Here is a 22,515-nt window from a genome sequence, read left to right on the forward strand (position 1 = left end):
AGAAAAATTACACAAAAACCAAAATTAAACCCAGTTTAATAAAGTAGATTATCTTCGAAAATAATTTTTAAAAAAAATCATAGTTTCACTTCAGTATTTCTATATTGTTTAACGGTTGAATGGTTCTGGCAATTTTGTATTGTATTTCCATAAATTCTCAGAGTAATATTTTTACAGCCAGAAGCACTTTTTCATGCCTTACATTTAACTGTTAAGCAGTGTTGCAGCTATTTTTATTTATGAGACATAGTGAAAAAAGTAAACCTTCTACTTTGCCTAAATACAAAATACAATTCTCAGTGAAAAGGCTTATCTCATGAAATAGGAAGTAATAATCCAAAAACCAAATATACAACTTTGACACTATCGTTATATTTTATAATCAGCTATAGATACATGCATGGCAGTGGAGTTAAGAAACTCACTTTGTGACCATGTAGTTTTGAGTTCACTCCCATGGCATGGTACCTTGAACAAGTACCCCCTACTATAGCCTCAGGCTGACCAATACTTTGCAAGTGAATTTGGTAGATGGAAACTGCATCGAAGCCTGTCATATGTGTGTGTGTGTGTCTGTGTTTGTGACCCCATCACTGCTTGACAACTGGTGTTGTTTTGTTTATGTCTCTTTAAATTAATGGTTTAGTAAAGAATAAGCAAATAAAATCAATGCAATAAATATTAGACTTAAGAAAAAGAGGTGCTAGAGTTGATTTGTTTGACTAAACCGTAGAAAGTGATGCCCCAGCATGACCACAGCCTAATGATTGAAACAAGTAAAAGACATTCAACAGTATATTCATAAATTTCCTCACAAACTATAATCTCACTTAATATGACATATTTTTCATATGAAAATATTTTTTTACCTTCACTTATAAAGTGAAAATAAATCACTGTTTTACATGCATCTGAATATTTACAAATTTTGTGAACTATGTTCTTTTAGCGAATATTTTAATCTTTCATCCCCTAACATAAAGCTGAATCCCTCCCTTTGTCAAGGTTCTTTGTTGTGAACTGCGTGGTGACCTCAAAAGAGCTGGTGGCATGACAAAAGCATGCATCACATGTTGTAAAGTGCTTAGCATTAGGAAGGACATCTAGCTGTAGAAACCATGCCAAAGCAAGCACTGGAGTACAATAGTCCTTGGACCCATCAGATTCTGTCACAGCATTCAAGCCATGTCAGGATGGAACATGGACATTAAATGATGCTGATGCTGATTTATTTTCGTCTTCCACTAAATAATCAATAATGAAATCTTTATTTTATATAGATTTTTCTAATTTTCCAAAAATCAGTTGGAGATAATTCTTTAGATTTTTTTCCTAGATGTCCTTGGAGGAGTCTTTCTTCCCAGAAAAAGCCATGCTGATTGATAATCTATACACTGTTTTCAGTATTTTCTGTTGAAATATTAGCTTTGGCTTTCTAGAGAAGCAGCTTTATGCATACAATATTCATAATGCTAGCATAACTCCAGACATTCCACTCTGGTTTCTTTATCCACTCCATTCTTTAAAACCTCATTGTATTTCCTTAGAATCCTTTTTGCTTTGATTGATCAATAACTAAAAGAAACCATCAACATAGTTCAGTTATTTGATGATTTCTTATACATTTATTCCCAGTCAGTAGCTTAATAATATATTCAGATAATATACTGCAAACAGTCTGTTACTGTAGCTACAGTTCTTGTCTCTGATGATGCCAATTCTATCGCAAACACTAACAAAGAATAAAACAAGTGGAGAGAATTGAGTGCTCTCAAGATAAAGTAGGAGCCATAATCTGGGATTCTATCCAAGTTATAAATCTTCGACTAGGTTGGTTCTCTCAGTGCAACTCTAAAAAGCTGTACAGTGCAATCTTCTAAAAGAAATTCCGGAAAACTACAAATACAGTATAAACTACTTCTTGTGAAAAGAAGGGAAACAGTTTTATCATACTGCTGAAAAATATTTTCAAGGTATTATATAACAATCGGTTTTTTTAAAACAGTTTTCTACTGAAGTTATAAAAATACAATAAAAAATAGTTTATCTTCAAAACTATGCAATGAACAGAAGCATTTTTCTCATGGTTGAACAATAGTACATTTTAATAGTACTACTCACATTTATTTCTCATCTTATTGCTCCTAGGAAAGAAAGCTTCTCCAGACATTTTGGATTTGCCTTTCTTCTCTCCAGATTTCTGAAATCTCTTTTGTTGTTCCTTTGTTAGTGTATAGAAACCATTCTCTGAGAATTCTACTTAGTTTCCTGAATTTAAGGGAAAGACAGCATTCACTTCTATAAATAGCTCTCCATTGGTCCAATTAAGTTTAGAGTCTACAGTTGAGGATGTCTAATGTTTTGGTTAGATTTTAAATACTGGTCAAGAGGAAGTTCTTTAGGACTTCATAACTGATTTCTTAGGTTGGGACAGCCAAACAATAATGTCTTGTATGATTTCATTTGCACTTATACAAACAAGAACTTTGTCTTGCTTATTATCAAAGAGTTCTACTTGGGCTGATGGTTTAATAAAGATTTGCTAAGTACACAAAAGAATTTTATAATGTTTTTTTTCTTCCTTACTTTCTATTTCTTGCCGTTTGCATATTGTTGACTAAAACAGGGAATACAGCAATTTCTGGTTTTCTTTAATTTAGCAACAGTGGCTTTTACTAACTGCATGCTCTTGTATGAAGTCTTCTTAACACTCATGTTAAGTTTAGCAAAGGTTGTTGTTTAAACTCAAATCAGCTTAAATTCAGTAGACCCTATGATCAGTAACATTTCAGCTGTGACGACCCATCTTTTTCTTATGTGCAGGGAACCTAATTATATATGCAAACTACACTTCACATAAAAATAAACACACACATTCATATATAATCATATCATACACATACAAAAGATATGTTTCAGTTATTGTATGTAAATAAATATATATATATATATATATATATATATGAATTTTTTTCTGTAATGAGATAAAAAAACCAAGGCTGTGTAGATTTTAGAACATTTATAGATAGAAGGTCTTACAATTGTTTCCAGGATATTTATTATATCCCTTCATCAGAGACAAAGGGATACAATAAATATCCTGGAAAGACCTATCTATAAATGGTCTAAAATCTACACAGCCTTGGTTTTTTTTTTTATCTCATTACAGAAAAAAAATTTTATATACACACGCTGACATATGACCAACATTGAACCCCTTATTCTCATAATCACCAAACCTGGAACTTAACTATGGTCTATCTATAACACTTATTCAGCATTACTTGACACCATTACCTCTCACAACCCATATATATATATATATATATATATATATATATATATACACACACATATACATATAATGATAGGAAGGAGGAAAATGGCCAAGAAGACCAACACAAAGAAAGATAATCAATGCAGATTTTAGTGTTTGAATTCTTTAAAATAAAGCTAAAAGAAATGTAAAACAACTGGAAAGAGTGTGAAATAATCAATGGGTTGATTAAACTGCAATAATTCTCTTTCAGCAGAAACAACACACCTATTAGCTTTGATAGACCAAACTTTTCTCTTTACATAGTATCATTATTCACAGTAACAATATAAGTTTAATGTTTTAGCCTTCCAATTACTCTGTCAAATGTAATAGCTTATTTATTCCCATTGTTTTGAATTAATTAGACACTATCTTGTAGATTCAATATTTTGATAATGTGAATGTTTATTTTTAGAATTGTTGAGTAGGCGTGAGAAGCTGGATCTGGCCAGATTGAACATAAAACAGGTGTGAGAGGCCATATCTGAATATGAATAAGCCGGATATGGCTGGTTTAAATGCTAGTTTTATTAAGAAGATTTCTGAACAGTACTTTTGTTTTTAAATTAAGGGATATTGTTAACTGCAGATCTTATAAAAGAGAAAAAGAAGATGTTCATATGCAGATGTTCCACCATACTAGTGCACTGGCACTGCCTTAGCTTTCCCAAATAACAACTGCAACTAAAAGTTGCAGCCATTATCTGAGTGAACATGGATTCCTCAAGTGAATATGAGGAATTCCTTATGGGTTACAAATTTGAATTACTTTTATTTTGTCCCATACCCAATTCTCAAATAATGTATTTGTAAATGCAATTTAAATTTAGGTTTAAACATAAAAAAAAATAATAAATAACTGAATAGGAAATTTAAAAAAACAAGAAAAAATAGATTACTACAATGATTGCAATGAAAATTTTAAGGAAAAAAAATATTTAAAAAACTGTATATGAGAAAAAAGCCAAATCTTTTTGTGAAAATTAATGTTTAAATGAAGAATTCCTAAGCTGCCAAAGAAAGGACAGTTATCAACTCGGCACATCAGCTTGTTAATCAACACCAAAGTGACATGCAAAGAAAATGCTCAGCTGCAAAGAAATTTGTATTTATTTTGCTTGTCTCTAGGGAGTAAGACCACTTAGTTTGTCACCAAGCACAACATCGAAAATAGAATAACTAATAAATAAATAAAACAACTTGTCAAAATATAAAATAATTAAACAAATCTTGATAAAACCTGTTCATTCCCTGTGTGATACAGAGTAATTATATAAAACATAGTTTGAGTGCATTATGCAGCTTACATACAGAAAGAAAGCCTCAAATAATTTTCAATTTTCAGTCCTGAGAAAATGGAAGTTGCTTGTTAATATTCCTTTATTTACAAGAAGGAAATTTAACTGACCATTATGGACTATTCTATTTGTATTTTTGTTGTTTCAAGCAGGCCAGTTTCACCAAACAACAATTTTGAACCTGGGTAAACAAATTCCTTTTAACCTTTTTGTTACCATATTTCTGTTGATTTTAATTATTTTTGAAAATAACAAAAAATTTAATAAAATAACTTTGTTGTTATTATTAAAGCAGTGAGTGAGCAGAATCATTAGCATACTGAGTGAAATGCTTAGCGGCATTTTGTCTCTCTTCATGTTCTGAATTCAAATTTCACCAAAGCTGACTTTTAGGGGTCGATGGATCAAGTACCAGTTGAGCACTGGTGTCAATGTAATCAACTAGCCTCCTACCCCAAAATTTCACGCCTTGTGCCTATAGTGGAAAGGCTTACTAAGGTGGTGTTGGAATATAAACTAACATGGGATATTGGTTTCAAATTTTGGCACAAGGCCAGCAATTTTAGGGGAGAATTTCAAAATGAATCTATTAAATGATAAAAAGGCCTCAAATTCCAGTCTCAATCTTTTAAAACAATAGTAAAATAGCTAAGAAGGATGTAGAGATTATTGTTAAGTCACTAGCTAAGGCAATACGTTCTGATTAACAATAAAACATGAAAGGAAAAATGCCTATTAATTCAGGTGTAAGCTGTTTTGTTTAATATTCAGTCACAATTTTAATGACAAACACATGAGGGCAAAAAAAAAAAAAAACTGTTGCATAGTTTTTATTGTTCTAGAAGTTGGCTATGAAATATATTTTTGTTAATTGCTTAAAAACTTCTGTATGGGAGCATCACTGTAAGCAGGTTTATCAGCAACACCTTTTTCATTATTAGCAACAACCTTTTTGTTTATTAGTAACATCTTTTTGTTTATTAGTAACAGCTTTTTCCTTATTAGCAACAACTACTTTCAGCTAGACCAGTGGGTCTGAACCATTTTTTGTCTGTGGGGCCCCTTTGATTCCCATCTTACTCCTGTAGCCATTTGAAGTTTTAAAAAAGTCTTATTATATTTTTATAATTAAATATTATTAGGAATTGTATAAAAAATATTGTAAAGATTATTTGCCAACATAATGTTAGAGTCCTAGTTATGACGAATGTTACTGTCCTAACCAGGACTGCCACATTGTGTTGGCAAATAATCTTTATTCCAGAGTATTGTTGAGAGATTTAGAAATAATAATTTTTCGATTTATAAAAAAAAATATTGTTATAATATTTTGTGTATTGTAGAATTACTACTGATTTATTTCACATAATTTTTAACAACTAAATCTTACATTAACCCCAAAGGGCCACATGGACCCCAGTTGAAAAGCACTGAGTTAGACTAACTTTGATGATTAAGCTTAGTGAAAAACAACATGCCTCAAGCCTCTGTGCATGATCCAACAATTAGATCCACAGTTTTTAAGTTAACTGTACATCACCAATTCAGAAAGAGTATTAAGTATTTCAAGTTCTAAACTGTTAATTTATCATTTATCTTTTACTTGTTTCAGTCACTGGACTGCAGCCATGCTGAAGCACTGCCTTGAAGGGTTTTAGTTGAACAAATCAATCCCAGTACTTATTTGTTTAAGTTTGGTGCTTATTCTGTCAGTCTCTTTTGCAAAATTACTAAGTATATGGGGATGCAAACAAACCAAGACTGGTTGTCGAATGGGGTGGTGGATAGATACAAACAAAAAGACATATACACCCACAACTGCACACAGACACAATGGGCTTCCACATAGTTTCTGTTTATCAAATTCACTCCCAAGGCTACAATAGGAGATACTTGGCCAAGGTGCCATGTAGTGGGACTGAACCTGAAACTGTGTGGTAGTACAGCAAGCTTCTTAAGCACACAACCATGCCTATGCCTAGTATTCTTTTCTACTCTAGGCCCGAAATTTTGGGGGAGGGGGCCCAGTTGATTAGATCGACCTCAGTATGCAACTGGTACTTCATTTATTAACCCCAAAAGGATGAAAGGCAAAGTCAACCTCGGCGGAGAGTGTATGTGCAGATATTCTTTTCTAATCTAGGCACAAGGCCCGAAATTTTGGAGGAGGGGGCCAGTCAATTAGATAGACCCTAGTATGCAACTGGTACTTAATTTATCAACCCTGAAAGGACGAAAGGCAAAATCAACCTCAGCGAAATTTGAACTCAGAGCATAAAGAGACAAAATACCGCTAAGCATTTCGCCTGGTATGCTCACAATTCTGCCTGCTTGCCGCCTTTACCTAAGTAATAATAATAATAAAAACAAAATAATTGAAGAAAAATTGCAAAATACTTTTGTTTTCTCCAGTTTGAAACTGAATCCTAGGCTCTTGAAACAATGGTAATATGGATAACTTAATTGTGTTGCCAAGCCAAACACAGTTTTGTTGTTAGATTGACTTTGATAAACTTAAATGATCAATTAGTTAGTTGGTTAGATATTTAGCCAAATGGCTAACAATAAAGAAGTGGTACTGAACCAGTGCTTGTGTTACTATTGACATAATGACCCTCCCAAGACACAACAAAATTTAGCTCAGAAATGTTATTCAAATATTATGAGTTATAAATTGTTAATTGGTTAAAAAAAATAAATCAGGCATGGCTGTGTGGTTAAGAAGCTTGCTTTGTAAGCACATCGTTTCAGGTTCAGTCCTACTATGTGGCACATTGGGCAAGTGTTTTCTACTATAGCCCTGAGTTAATTTGTGAAGTGAATTTGGTAGATGGAAACTGTGTAGAAGCCTGTCATAAATGTGTGTGTGTATTTTTCTCTGTGTTTGTGCTTGGCCTCCTACCACTTGACAACTGGTGTTAGTTTGTTTACAACACCCATAACTTAGCAGTTAGTCAAAAGAAACCAATAGAACAAGTCCACTCGTCAACATCATTTAACATCAGTTTCTCCATGCTGGCATGAGTTGGATGGTTCGACAAGAGCTGGTGAGTTAGAGGACTGCACCCAGCTCCAGTGTCAGCTTTGGTATGGTTTCTATGGCTGGATGCCCTTCCTAATGCTAATCACTTTACAGAGTGTCTTGTGGTGCTTTTTGCATGGCACTGGTATCAGCAAGGATACCAAGTTACTTGTAAGATCTCTGAACTAATAAAAAAAAGTACTGGGGTTGATCTACATGACTAAACCCTTTAATGCAGTACAATGGTTGGAACAAGCAAACAATAAAAAATAAAGGAAAATTGCAAAATATTTTTGTTGTCTTGAATATGAAACTAAGTCTATTTAGATGATGAAAGCCTCAAATTCCATCTTTTAAAACAATACTAACGAATCCAAAAGACTACTTATTAATGTCAAGGTAACATTTGGGTATTAGTACTTGGGTAGATTTTGCATCCACAAGTAAGGCAAGAGTTAGGGCAATACCTTCTGATTAATAAGAAAAATAAACATTTAATTAAATTAGGTGTAAGCTGTTCTTGTACTGTTTAATATTCAGTTGCAATTTTAATGAGGAACACATGACGGCCCAAAAAAAAAGAAACAAACTGTTGCATAGTTTGTTTCTATTGTTCCGACAGTTGGCTATAAAAAATATTTTTGTTAATTACTTAAAAGTGTGCATGTTATTGTAAGCTTGTTTGTTAGTTTACGTGTAAGTATATAAGCTGTGTGTTAAAATACAAAAGAGAATGTTAAATGTTTAGCTTTTCTATTGGTTGAGCATTTGTCATCTCAGAATGTTTACTCAGAACTGTATGTGTGTTTGTAAGTAAATATATATATATATATATATATATATATTTATATATATTTTCAAAGTATTGGTGTCTGATACTAGTATGAAATTTCAAATGTAGTCAATCAAGCAAATAATTGACAAATATTCATAAGCTGTACATGGAAACACATGGCTCCAGTAATAAGAAAAATTAATGAAATTTACCATTGGAAACATATGGGTATTATTGGCACAGTAAAGCAAGTTGTCACCAGTCGCCAGATGAGCTGAATTTGTGTGAATAATAATTCAGAGAACCTGATAAATTGGTATAAGTCTGGTGACATAATCAAAGGAAGTTTCAATAGTAAAATTTAACTGCGGTGGTAATTGCTGATTGCTGGATTTATTCATGCAAAGCTATTAAATTAAGACTCCAGGATGTGCATGTGGGTAATACTTTATAATTAAGAGGCAAAGCATGGAGATAAATTAACTGAAAATAGGTGTCTTTTGTAAAGCTATTAGTATAACAACTATGAAATTTTAACACATTGGAAATGAATTTGGAAAAAAAAATCTTACTTTTCTGCCAGAATCTTCTGTAATGACACTTGAATAAAATGAGGATGGATGTTGAATTCCTGGACCACTAAAACTGCCATGGTGACTGTCTGGAATCAGAGACCAAAAAAATGATTGTTATTAGTTGCTTCTTTTAAATTACAAAACTTTATAAAGAAGAAACTTAATAGAAAAATAAGGAGGTAAATACAAAATAAAATTCTATATTCTACTTTCATAACCCTTGTTTGTAGAGGCAACACAATTATATTTAAAATTTGAAATGTTGGGTAAATATCATCTGCTTGTGAAAAGAGCTAAAATAATATGTACAATTATTGAAGAAAGCAACAAAATTTATGTAAAGCAAACGCAAATTTTTAAATAAGTGAAGATAAATCATCATCATCATTTAGAATCTACTTTTACATGCTCGCATAAGTACCATTGCATACTAGGGTCAATCTAACAGACTGGCTTTCTCCACAAAAATTTCAGGCCTTGTGCCTAGAGTAGAAAAGATTATTTTTTACCTATTTTCAAGCAAATATTTCCCCAGACATGGAAATGAACAATCTTGTTTGTATGGCAATGATACTCGTAATGTCTAGACAAGGGTATGCACACACACACACACACACACACACACACCACTACATAAAATGGGCTTCTCTCAGTTTCTATCTATCAAATTCACTCACAAGGTTTCAGTTAACCTGGGCCTAGAGCAGAAGACACTTGCTCAAGGTACCATGCAGCGGGACTGAACCCAAGACCACATAGTTAGGTAGCAAGCTTCCTGTGTGTGCCCATTTATAATATTTTTTCTTCCCAGCACTGAATAATTCTTAACAAAAAATTCACTTTTGACATAGAAGGTGATCACTTTCTTTTATTCTTTTACTTGTTTCAGTCATTTGACTGCAACCATGCTGGAGCACTGCCTTTAGTCAAACTGATCCAAGGATTTATTCTTTGTAAGCCTAGTATTTATTCTTTCGGTCTCTTTTTTTGCTGAACCGCTAAGTTATGGGGATGTAAACACACCAACATCAGTTGTCAACTGGTGGTGGGAGGGATAAGCACAGACACACAAATACATACATATATATATATATATATATATATATATATAATATATATATATATATATATATATATATATATGTATGACGAGCTTCTTTCAGTTTTCATCTACCAAATCCACTCAAGGTTTTGGTCGGCCTGAGGCTATAGTAGAAGACACTTGGCCAAGGTGCTATGTAATGGAACTGAACCCAGAACCATGTAGTTGGGAAGCATGCTTATCTTACAGCCACTCCTGCACCTAAGTTCACAATTTTAACAAAGAAAGCATTGAGCAAAGAGAACATTGACAATTTTGATAGACATGGCAGAAAGTTAAGTTCATATGAGTTGGAAACCCTTTTCTACTCCCTTTTTCTGTAACTGAAATATAAAGATAATTCAAAGAGAAAAAAAAAATCACCTTCCAAACCACAAGTCAGTTTGACAGAGATGCATTTTACCCAACTACACTACCCGTAATTTTCAACTTCAACTAAGGAGACAGAGATTGGAAGGTTTTTAATGGGAAATAGCAAGAGGATAGAAGCTGACAGTTTACCCCTTTGGTTATTGCATCTCCAGAAAATTTCTATTCAAGTAGAAGAAATTGAATTTGAAAGGTTACAAACAGGACCAAGTATATCAATCAGTTACATAATTTAAGGCATAAGAGATGCAGAATCAAATTTAAATTGAAGAGACTGAAATGTTTACACAGGCATACTGGTTTAAGGTTTACTTGCAAAATGAAGAAATTACATAATAAATTGATTTTATCTCTGCAAACTTTCTGAAGGTAAACATTTCACTTGCATGTGATGTAAATATTTACCATCTCCAGATCTTTTAAACAGTGCAATTTTCTGCTTAAAGTGGCTCTCTTGCACAAGTTAATGTTACAATTTTACATAAGAAGTTCTTCTCAAGTTAACAACAACATATTGAAAATGGCAAAGATTTTGATGGTGATGATGGTGGTGATGATAATGGTTATGATGGTGAATGGCAGTGGAGGTGGTGGTGAAAGGTGGTGTGTTGGTGAAATTAAATTGAAGAAAACACAACTGATTATATTACGGTTCCATCAATGCAAACACCAAACTAGTAAATGGTGACAAAACAACACTCTGACATTCTACATTAAAACTCATTTATCCTCGCCAGACAGGATGGAATTGTAATAACAATAAACAGTAATGCTTAATGCAAATGACTCCATCGTCTTCGAGACCAATAATTGGTGCGGAAGATTTTTAATAAAAAAAAAAAAAATTTTAAGTAAACTCAGTTTTCTATTCATTTTTCCTTCAACATTTTCTTATATGAGTCTGTAGAGTTTTGAATAGAAGTTAGGAAATATTCCATTTAGTAGTTTTACAGACTTTCAAAATCTAAATTAAGGGATTTGTATCTTTGATGCCTTTCAAATTCTATATATTCATCTATTAGGATTATCATCATCATCATTTAATGCCCACTTTTCCATGCTAGCATGGGTCAGATGGAATTTGTTGAGGCAGATTTTCTAAGGCCATATAGCATTCCTCTCACCAACACTCACCTGTTCCTAAGCAATGGTAATATTTCCCTATGGCCAGGTTTTTCACAGAAGATTGGAAACAAACAATCTAGTTTGTGTGGCAGTGGCACTTGCACATACACACACACACACATGCACAATGTGTTTCTTTCAGTTTCTTATTTCTTTATTGCCCACAAGGAGCGAAACACAGAGGGGACAGACAACAGGATTAAGTTGATTACACCGACCCCAGTGCGTAACTGGTACTTAATTTATTGACCCTGAAAGGATGAAAGGCAAAGTTGAACTCGGCGAAATTTGAACTAAGAACATAATGGCAATGAAATACCGCTAAGCATTTCACTTGGTGTGCTAACGTTTCTGCCAGCTCGTTTCTTTCAGTTTCTATCTACCAAATCCACTCACAAGGCTTTGGTCAGCCCAGGGTTATAGTAGAAGATACTTGCCCAAGATGCCATGCAGTGGGACCAAATTCAAAGCCACATGGTTGGGAATCAAACTTCTTAAGCATACAGATTAGTCAAGAGAGTACTAGCTTGGCTTCTGTAACTTAACCCATTTGATACCAGCAAACCCAAGACCACTCTTTGGTCTAAGATACAAACTTACAATAATCTGAATTAAAATTATATTTATAGTTTCATGTTTAACTTATGTTCCAAACTCCAGCTTAAAAACAACAGAATTATTTTACTAAACTTTTCATTATTTTCAAAATGAATTAAAATAAAGACAATAGGGGAACACAAAGGTTAATGCAAAGGTAAAGTTGTGCACATGTCATTGCAAATAAAAACAAAAAAATATCAAAAAACCTTATGCAAATGGTGTAGGAGTGGCTCTGTGGTAAGTAGCTTGCTTACCAACCAAATGGTTCTGTGTTCAATCCCACTGTGTAGCACCTTGGGCAAATATCTTCTACTATAGCTTCAGGCCAACCAAGGCCTTGTCAGTGGATTTGACAGACCGAAACTGAAAGAAGCCTGTCGTGTGTGTTTGTGTTTGTGAATAAAGAATAAAATAATAAATGAAAAATGGCCAAATGAATAGCAGAACCTGTAGTAAAGACACAAACAGGTTATCGGCAAATACTGAAATTGCTTTGTTTTTGGATAGTTTGTTGCTTACGATAATCTGCATCTATCGTTTTAGTTTTGGCTTTTTTTACAGCAAAGTATTAACACATCATTTAAATATTTAAATGCAGAGACACAGACATGGCTGCATGGTTAAGAAGTTTGCTTTCCAATCCCATAGTTCCAGGTCCAGCCCCACTGCATGGAACCTTAGGTGAGTGTCTTCTACTACAGCTCTGCGCTGGCGAAAGCCTTGTGAGTGGATTTGACAGATGGACGTTGAAAAAAGCCCATCATCATCGGTCAACGTCTGCCTTCCATACTGGCATGAGTTGGATGGTTTGACAGGAGCTGGCCAGGAAAGAGCTTGCACCAAATTCCTGTGTCCGTTTTGGCACAGTTTTTACAGCTGGATACACTTCCTAACACCAACCACCTAGTAGAGTGTATATATATATGTGTACACGCGTGTGTGTGTATATATGTGTGAATATATATATATATATATATGCACACACACACATATGCATATGAATATATGTATGTGTATGTGAGAGAGAGTGTGTGTGTGTAGATCTGTGTTTCTTTGTCTCAACATCACAACTGTTGTGACTGCCATTCATTTCTAATGAATGTCATTATGTAAACATTTCTGGAGAAACATTACCTTACTTGTAAACAGGAAAAGACTCACAACAAGAAGAGCACCTGACTGTAGCAAATCTACCTCAGTAAACTCTGTCCAACCCATGCAAGCATGGAAAAGTAGATGTTAAAAGGATGATGATAGCTTCTATAGATTACAAAGATTATCAGTTGGTTATAAAAGTAGAATATAATTTTATGTATTTAAATCATTTTGTTTAACTACTACATGGCACTCTACCCTATTAGAGGGTGCCTCTATATGGTTGTCTGACTACCTAGATATAATAGTCAAATCTCTCTCTCAAATCACACCCTACCATCATAAAAACAAGAAAGATATATAGATAGGGGGGCTCTGAAAGGAGTCTCAGGGAGTAGCGTCCCTGCCTTCCTGATCTAGTTTTCCACCACATTTCTTAAAAATTATGGTAGAGGCCTTGGTCTTGGGACCACTCATGTCTAGAAACTGAGGTTGGCAGTAAGCAAGGGCATGCTCACCGTAGAAAATCCAGCTCGAAAAAAGCCTCATGATAGCAAAGGAGAATGGGTACCAGCCAACCCCAAGGCAGAGGTGGGCTGTACTTGCCTACCTTGGTTGCTATGGCATTGAGGTAGATCTGGCCACCCCCATTAACAGGGACAAAACCCGGATTTAAAACGCTGGATGATGATGATGATGACACATAAGATAATACAATTTCAGACATCCCTAAAAGAAAAAAAAAAGGGATGGTCACAGCTGGAATGCCTTTGATTATAGGACTGCTTGATTAAGATTGATCTATTGCTACACTGCAACTCACTGGTGCATACAAAATTATATTAAATCAGACAAAAGCATGGTTTTTTTGAAAGAGCTAGTCCTGCAAGTCATTTCAAAATATTCGATTGGTTTGTTTAGCTACAGATGACTAAATGTTATTTAACATTGGGAATAGCAAAGTTTGCTCCAGTGTTCTTATAACAGCCATGAACTGGCTCCATTTGATGTCAGTAACCATCGAAAAATGGATATAAAAATAAATAAGTACAATGGTGATGATGATGATAATGACAGTGATAATAATGACACTGATGATGACAATGACAATAATAATGATGTTAATGATGATGGTGATGATGACATTATGATGATGATGATGATAATAATGACAATGTGATGAACTAAGTAATGGAAATGTTGTAATTTTTCCAAATTAAGTTGGCAGGTGTTATACTGATAATTGTACCAAATATTTTTTTTTAAACAGAAGTTAAATGAGGATTGATTAGATCAAGCACACGTTGAGCCTGAACTCAAGTTACAAATTTCAGCTGCATTTTTTGTTTTATTTTTTATTTCCTAGAAATTAGTCAAGAGTGATAAAAAAAAAAAGTTTCACATCTTTTTTTAATATAAATACTATCACCATTTTAGAAACTACAGAAAATAATAATTATCAAAATACAAATTATCCAAGTTGCTCGAAAACTTTTAACATTTTTCAATATTGAAATTATGAAGCTATAGCTAAACAATACATTCTGAAGTTTATATTTTGAAGTTTTTTTTTTGTTATTTTTCTTTAATTTTAATGTATTTTGGTTATATCTTTTATCTTGTACTTGTTTCAGTCATTTGACTGCGGCCATGCTGGGGCAGCTTCTCAAAGGATTTTAGATGAACAAATTGACAACACAACTTTTTTTTAATAGCTTAGTACTTTTTCTATCGGTCTCTTTTGCTGAACCACTAAGTTACAGAGATGTAAATACACCAACATCATTTATTAAGTGGGGATGGGAGGTAAAAAGTCACACACAGATACATACATCAATATATACATTATATTATATTATATTATATATATATATATATATATATATAAATACAAAATGGGACAAGAACGCAAAACATTCAAATAGACGATACAAAAAACACGAACAGGTCATTCAAAGCCTCTAATCTTCAGTCAAGAACTGGATCATCCTCGCAATTTCAGCTGATTAATCTTGAGATTGCTCCAATTTGGCCAGCCCCAAGGAAAAACTAAGCTACGAGCATTAGATTTACACACACACACAATGGGTTTCTTTCAGTTTCCATCTATCAAATGCACTCACAACATTTTGGTTGGACTGAGGCTAAAGAAGAAGACACTTGTCCAAGGTGCCACAAAGTGAGACTGAACCCAGAACCATGTGTTTGGGAGTTAAGCTTCTCACCACACAACCATGTCTGCATCAATTAGAATAGAAATATATAATGCATACAGATATACTACAACAAAACTACATGCTGCAGATGGAAAAGGACAGCCAGTAAAGTATTTTAACACATATTCACTGAAAATCTAACCACCATTTATGGGTTAAGTTTATGGCTGTCATAGTTAGTTAAAAACATTTGAAGTTTACTTTTTAAAGCTTTATCTTTTTTTTAACAAACATTTTTGATGTATTTTAATAATATAGTATACAAATATATCATACATGCAAATGTATAATAACTCTTCATACTGCAGTTGGAAAAGAGCAGCAGGGCAAATATTTTAATATGTGTTTTACTGAAGTATAACCACCATGAATGGGTTAAGTTCATGCCTGTCATAGCTAGTTAAAAACATTAATGGACAAAGGAAGGCATGTGTGTGTCAAATTGTTGTAGATATTTTATATGAATTATGATAGAAGATAGAAAAACATTCTCAGATAAAACCTTACAAAAAAAGTATTACATGACATTCATCCAATGTTTAAAAACATTTCTTCAAACATCAAAGGAAGGTGATGTAATTCTGTCTTTGATATGAAATATTGGGTTGGTCTATGTTCAGGGAGAATATGTAAAGAATTAAGTATAACTTTTTAGAATCAAACCAAAATACAAATGCTGAGCATAACTGTCAGCAGTTGGAAAATTTCTAGCTAAGTTCTTAAAAATAAGCACCTATAGCTTATATCTAAAAAGCCATTGTTTTTGATCAGGACAAAAACCCGACTAGATATTTTGGAGATGTTTCTGTAAACATTAATGGAACACAACAAAAATTCTGTTCGGTGTTCTCTCTAGACTTGGCACCAGTCATTCTGATTGGTGCAGACTTAACTTACAGGTTAAAAAGAAATCTAAAGCATTTATGAATGCCAAAATAGTCGTGATGTTCTTGGATAAAAGAAGATTTTTAATAAGAAATATGCATCAGTAATCTGCTCTTATAAAACTACAAAAAGTGTTGTTTTTTTTTTACGTGGGCTGCAGTGGAGACGGAGGAGGTTGTGTTAAAATGTCAATGTAACCCAGCATTGAACTCTGAGGCAAAAATTTAAAGCTCAATAACTGCTTACATTTTAATTAATGATTTTCTTTTTTTCATTTGATAAAATGCTTTTACATCCTTTTAAGTAATATGAACCAAATTAAATTAAAATTTATGCTAACAGAAAAATAATATATATATTTGGTGTTTGTATTTGGTTTCCAAGATTCTCGAAGTGAACTTATGTGTTGAAACAGGTTTTCTTGTATCTTGGGGAGGGTCAAAGGACAGCGCTGTGTTCCAGTGTCTGCGTTGGCAAGGTTTCATGGTTTCTGTGGCTGAAAGCTGTTCTTAACACTAACCTTCACCTATTTCAAAATAAGGTAATATTTCACCATGGTCAGATATGTTTTTGCAGCAGGCTAAAACCAAAGGACACTGCTTGCATAACAGTGACACTCATCAACAACTATTAAACGAAGTCAAGGTGAGAAGATGGTAACACACATATACATACATATATGTATGTTTGTGTGTGTGTCTCTCTCTCTCTCTCTCACTCTCTCTCTCTCTCTCTCTCTCTCTATATATATATATATATATATATATAAACACACATGCACACACACATATATACATACATACACACACATACATATATATATATATACATACATACATACATAGATACACACACACACGGCTTTGGTCAGCTTGGGGCTATATTAGATGACACTTGCCCAAGGTGCCATTAAATGGAACTGAACCTGAGATCACATGGTTGGGAAGCAAACTTCTTACCACACAGCTACACCTACACATAAATACATATTTGTGTGTGTGTGTGTGTGTGTATATATATTTGTTTTTTTGCAGTAAACCATTTGGATATTAAGTATGCAGTCTACCTCTCATCAACATCTCTAAGCAGAACAAATTATAATTATAGGTTAGACAAAAATCAAAAGCAATTACAAGAAAAACAAACTGCAGATTAAAGTATTTTCCCACACCTACGTAGATAAACAAAAAAAAAAAGTTTCATTTAGGTATTTAAGCACTAATGGAAAATACATCTAAACACTAACTACACATATAAAGAAAAATTTCGTTCAGTTTTCATTTAACTTTTGGGGTTATCATACTGGATCAAATATGCAATGGAGGGGAGAGGAGCAAATTAAACATAATCAAACTTGTTTTTATTAAAGAGAAAAAAAAAAGCAGAAAATGTATGATCAAAAGATAAACTTTAACAATTATAGCAAAACCAGTTCGTTATAAAAGTTGCATACAATAAACTGAATTGAATTACACTTTAGTTAGGTAACTACGTGATATCCTTTAGGTTTTGGATTCCAATGTATTGAATATATAAAGCAAAAAGAACAGGTTTTTAACTGGAGGTGAGGGTGGTGGTGCTGTTGTTTGTTTACATTTAATGCACCTGTATCTGTTTACATTCACATCTACAAGCATACACTTTTGTATATTTTAAAAACTGATTTTTTTAATCGTTTATTTTTTATTTATTATGTATGATTAAACTCATAATTCTAACTTGTTTTAGATTTAAGTCTCCAAAGTTAACAGAAATCAAGAAAAAAAAAAAAATCAAAAGTCCTTCCTGACCCAAAGTTCCTTCCCGAACTGGTCAGTTGCAAGATTACTCATCTATATTTATATATAGTCTCTCTCCCACATTCATCGTGTGTGTCTGCGTGTGTGTAATAGTAATGGTGATAATAATAATAATATGGTTAATCAGAAGATGTTAAGGAGTTATTCTGGAGTTTATTTATATACAGGTACAGAAAGTTTTCAAATTTCTCAAGGAAATGAAATGAAATGGAATAGATGAATCTTATTATTATTACCAATATACTATTTTGTACACTATCAAAGACATTATATTCACACACACACACACACATACATACATATATATATATATATATATATAATATATATATATATATATATATATATATATATATATATATATAGAGAGAGAGAGAGAGAGAGAGAGAGAGAGAAAGAGAGATATGTGTGAGTGCATGTATACTACATATACATGAACAGATCTGCTTGTATTTGGGTATATAGACTCGTCTTTGAACTGGCTGTAATATCCAATAAACAACTGTAATTGACTCTCACTCACTCACTCATATATATATACATATATATATACACACACACACATACATCCATACACACACACACACACACACACAATTATGGTTGTTTATTGGTTATCACAGCCAGTTCAAAGATTAGTTTATATGCCTACATATACGTGTGTGTGTGTTCTGCCTTCTACAGTCAATAATTCATACAATAAACAATGGGTATGTGGAAACACCATGGTAATATTCCACATCTAAGTTTAATCTATTTACTTATTATGAATGATAGTAGATTGCTGATAGTATTGATATATAACTTGAGTTAGTAATTAGTATAGCTGCAGTGGTATTTATAGAGCACATTTCATAGTACTAGTGGCTTGCAGTGGTATTCATATAGTAGAATTCATAGAACTAGTGGTGGTACTTGTATAATGATGAAGATGATGATGGTGATAGTAGTTTAGTAATCACATCGTCATAGTCATAGTAGTGGTGATAGCAGAGTAGAACAGTAATAATAGATGTGTTTAGTGGTAAGTAATTATTCCAACAGTAGTGGTAATAATAAATCAAAGAAACCGTCTACTCTTGGGAATTCTGTCCACCTGCCAATGACCATTAAGAATTTAGAGCAAAAGGGTTGTAGAAGACTTTATGTGACTATTCTCCATAAATTATTGACATACCAGTTGCCAAGAACTCTTACTATAGCAGAGAAAACTGAAATCTGGATTGATACCAGCCAAATCTCTTTTTAGCTTACTATCAGAAGCTCTTGTGATAAGAGGACAAATTGGCTATTGCCAATAGAAATCTCATTTATCAGATAACTTGTAAGCTCCATAAACCAATGAAAGATCTCCGCTCATTAGAAATCTAAAAACAAAAGGATCAAAGTGAATGGATGGCATATATGAAACACAGCAGAAGCAAACCTGTTTAATGGTTAAATCTTCACAGGAAGCAATACAAAAGTGCTCAGTAAATTAGAAACTGAAGTCTATAACTGCAGTTCTTGCTGCCACTACCGCTACAGCTGCTGCCACCACCACCACCACCACTAATAATAATAATGATAATACTAATAAACAGTTTACGTTTTAAAAGTAGAACATGCACTGAAGTGATACATCGAGGTGATATTTAATTAATGTACACAAATCATGATTCAGAGAAATGTATTAAATCAATTTGGTTCAGTCCCTTTATCATATGTCTTCCAAACAGAAAATTGTAACTTTTCTTGATCCATATTATAACCAGAGAATTATATATATCTTACTTCACACCTCACTGCCTTGTATATATCATGGCTACACAATAAAGGCTATGTTTCTGCTGCATGCATCATATAAATCTGTCATCTAGATGGTAGGAAAGAATTATCTGTTGCCAGCAAGAAATTTCTTCTGAATTTACTAGAAATGATGGGGAAAAGGAAAAAAAGAAAAATTCAACCTTTTAGCATACAGATTATTCTGTCAAATGTAATGTATATTTATTTCACATTGTTTTGAATTAATCATTCATTATCTTGTGACTTTGAGATTTCGATGATGTGATTGTTTCTTTTTAGAATGACAGTGTAGGATAGGTGTGAGAGACTGAATCTGGCTGGTTTGAACAGAAAACAGATAGAATATTTGAGCTAAACATGGCTGTTTAAGTGTTAAAGGGTTAATGTCTACTATTGGTCATAAATTATCATTTAAGGTGACTTCATAAAACATTGAATACAGAACATTGACAGATTGGATTATAAATTGAAGCATCTGATAATTAAAATATGCATTATAAAAATTTCATTTCTATACAGAAATGCAATGAAAATGGAATTATAAAAAATGTATAATGACAAGTAATAGCCAATAGACCAGAAAAGATTTAAAAAATAAATACTTGAATTGAAGCTGTTAAAGTTGATATTCCAGACTTTATAACAAACAACAATAGAAACACCATCATCACCATTTAATGTCCCCTTTTCTATGCTGGCACGGGTTGGACAGTTCAACAGGAACAAACCAGAGGGCTGTGTTGAGTCCCAGTGTCTGCTTTGGCATAGTTTCTACAGCTGGATGCCCTTTCTAATGTCAATCAGTTTACAGAATGTACAGGGTGCTTTTTTTGTAGCACCAGCACCAGTGAGGTAACCAATTACTCCTAAGACAAGATCCTCTTAACTTTAACTGAGTTGGGTATAGTACTGAAGGATGTGAAAGTATAATAGAAGGGACAGGGGCAGTGAAAGTATAATAGAAGGGAAGGTGGCGAGTTGGCAGAAATGTTAGCACGCCGGGCAAAATACTTAGTGGTATTTCGTCTGCCGCTACGTTCTGAGTTCAAATTCTGCCGAGGTTGACTTTGCGGTTCATCCTTTCGGGGTCGATTAAATAAGTACCAGTTACATACTGGGGTCGATATAATCAACTTAATCTGTTTGCCCTTGTTTATCCCCTCTGTGTGTAGCCCCTCGTGGGCAGTAAAGAAATAAGAAGGGACAGGGGCAGGCCTTGCTGAAGAAGTGAATACATAGTTTCCTCAGCTGGAAAGATGGAATACATGCCCTCAAAATACAAGGTAAATGTGAGAGAGAGATCAGGGACAGAGGAACAGAAACAGTATGGGTAAGTAAGTGTGGCAGGATGTGAAAAGAGTGTAGCAGATGATTAAAGATGGGGATTTAGGTGGATGCAGTGAATATCAGTTTAAAAGAGAGCAAGTGAGGACATTTTTCAGAACTGACCAGCTTTGCCTTTGAGATAAACCTAATAAATTTATCAGATGAAAGTTAACATACCAATGGAATATTCATAAAAATGTTAACAAATATACAACATTAAGAAACTTCTATTGCTAATAAGATAAACCATGCATTTGTGTTAGAATAGACACTATCCATTTGTATATGCCACATTTCTGCAGAAAAAAAAATTATACAAATTAATGTCACTGAATGTAACATTATGAACTGTGATCTAGTTGCAGTTCATTGTAATTCAATCTCAATATCACTGAACATCTATTTTCAGTCAATCATATTTTGCAAGTGACAACTTAAAAGCTTATCTCCTTCAGCACAGTAGGTCATAAAAACTAGCTACTTTCTATTAGTGGCCCAAAATATTAACTGTCCTAGAGAAGGAAAATAAGCAGCATCAAGTCTTAAAAGACATTGATCAAAACAGAAACTTCTCCCCATTTTTAATTATAATGTTGTTTTCTCTTTAGTAAGACATTTGAACATAGAGGATTATACTAAGATTTCAAAAGTTTATCCAAACAGATTAAAAGAAAAAAAATGTACATAATGGCAATTTTCAAAAACAAATTTAGCTGATGAGAAAATTTACAATTAAATGACTTTTGGTTTTTGTTTACCATATGGTAATAATTTGGCATACAGATATCAAATCTTAAAGACTTTTTTCATAAAGCAATATCTTCCTACAGAGTTCTGTGTTAATCTCAGATTAAGGTGAGTTAATTTCTCTTCTTTATTGATTTCATAAACCTTTTGAACACAAATTTATAAAATGAACAGCCTATTTTAATCAAACTTGAAATTAATAAGACATCTAAACACTACTACCACCACCAGCACCCCATGAAAAAGGATTGAAAACAATAATGATCGACAAAAATCTACAAAGAGAATTTAGAAGTTAATTAAGGGGTGGGGATGTTGAACAACAAACCATAAACTATTTTGAAACAAAAAATTTAGGTTCGTAGTTAACTAAAAACAACAACAACAGCAGCAAATAGTTTATTCTGGAGAAAACATTCTTGGTTAAAATTGAAAATCTCTTTTCTACATGAAACAAGTTAAAAATAGCAAATT

At 33.2% G+C, this 22,515-nt stretch overlaps 1 protein-coding gene across 1 annotated transcript in view; it reads right to left on the reverse strand.

The window, feature by feature from the left end:
- Positions 1 to 22,515, reverse strand: part of LOC115215248 (RING finger protein 44) — a 319,144-nt gene that overhangs the window by 189,317 nt on the left and 107,312 nt on the right. Inside the window, exon 3 of the mRNA XM_029784489.2 lies at positions 8,987 to 9,075. Within this exon, the coding sequence (XP_029640349.1) occupies positions 8,987 to 9,075 (89 nt within the window). The remainder of the gene's footprint in view (positions 1 to 8,986; positions 9,076 to 22,515) is intronic.

This window comes from Octopus sinensis, linkage group LG8 (assembly GCF_006345805.1).
Source record: "Octopus sinensis linkage group LG8, ASM634580v1, whole genome shotgun sequence".
Taxonomy (NCBI): domain Eukaryota; kingdom Metazoa; phylum Mollusca; class Cephalopoda; order Octopoda; family Octopodidae; genus Octopus; species Octopus sinensis.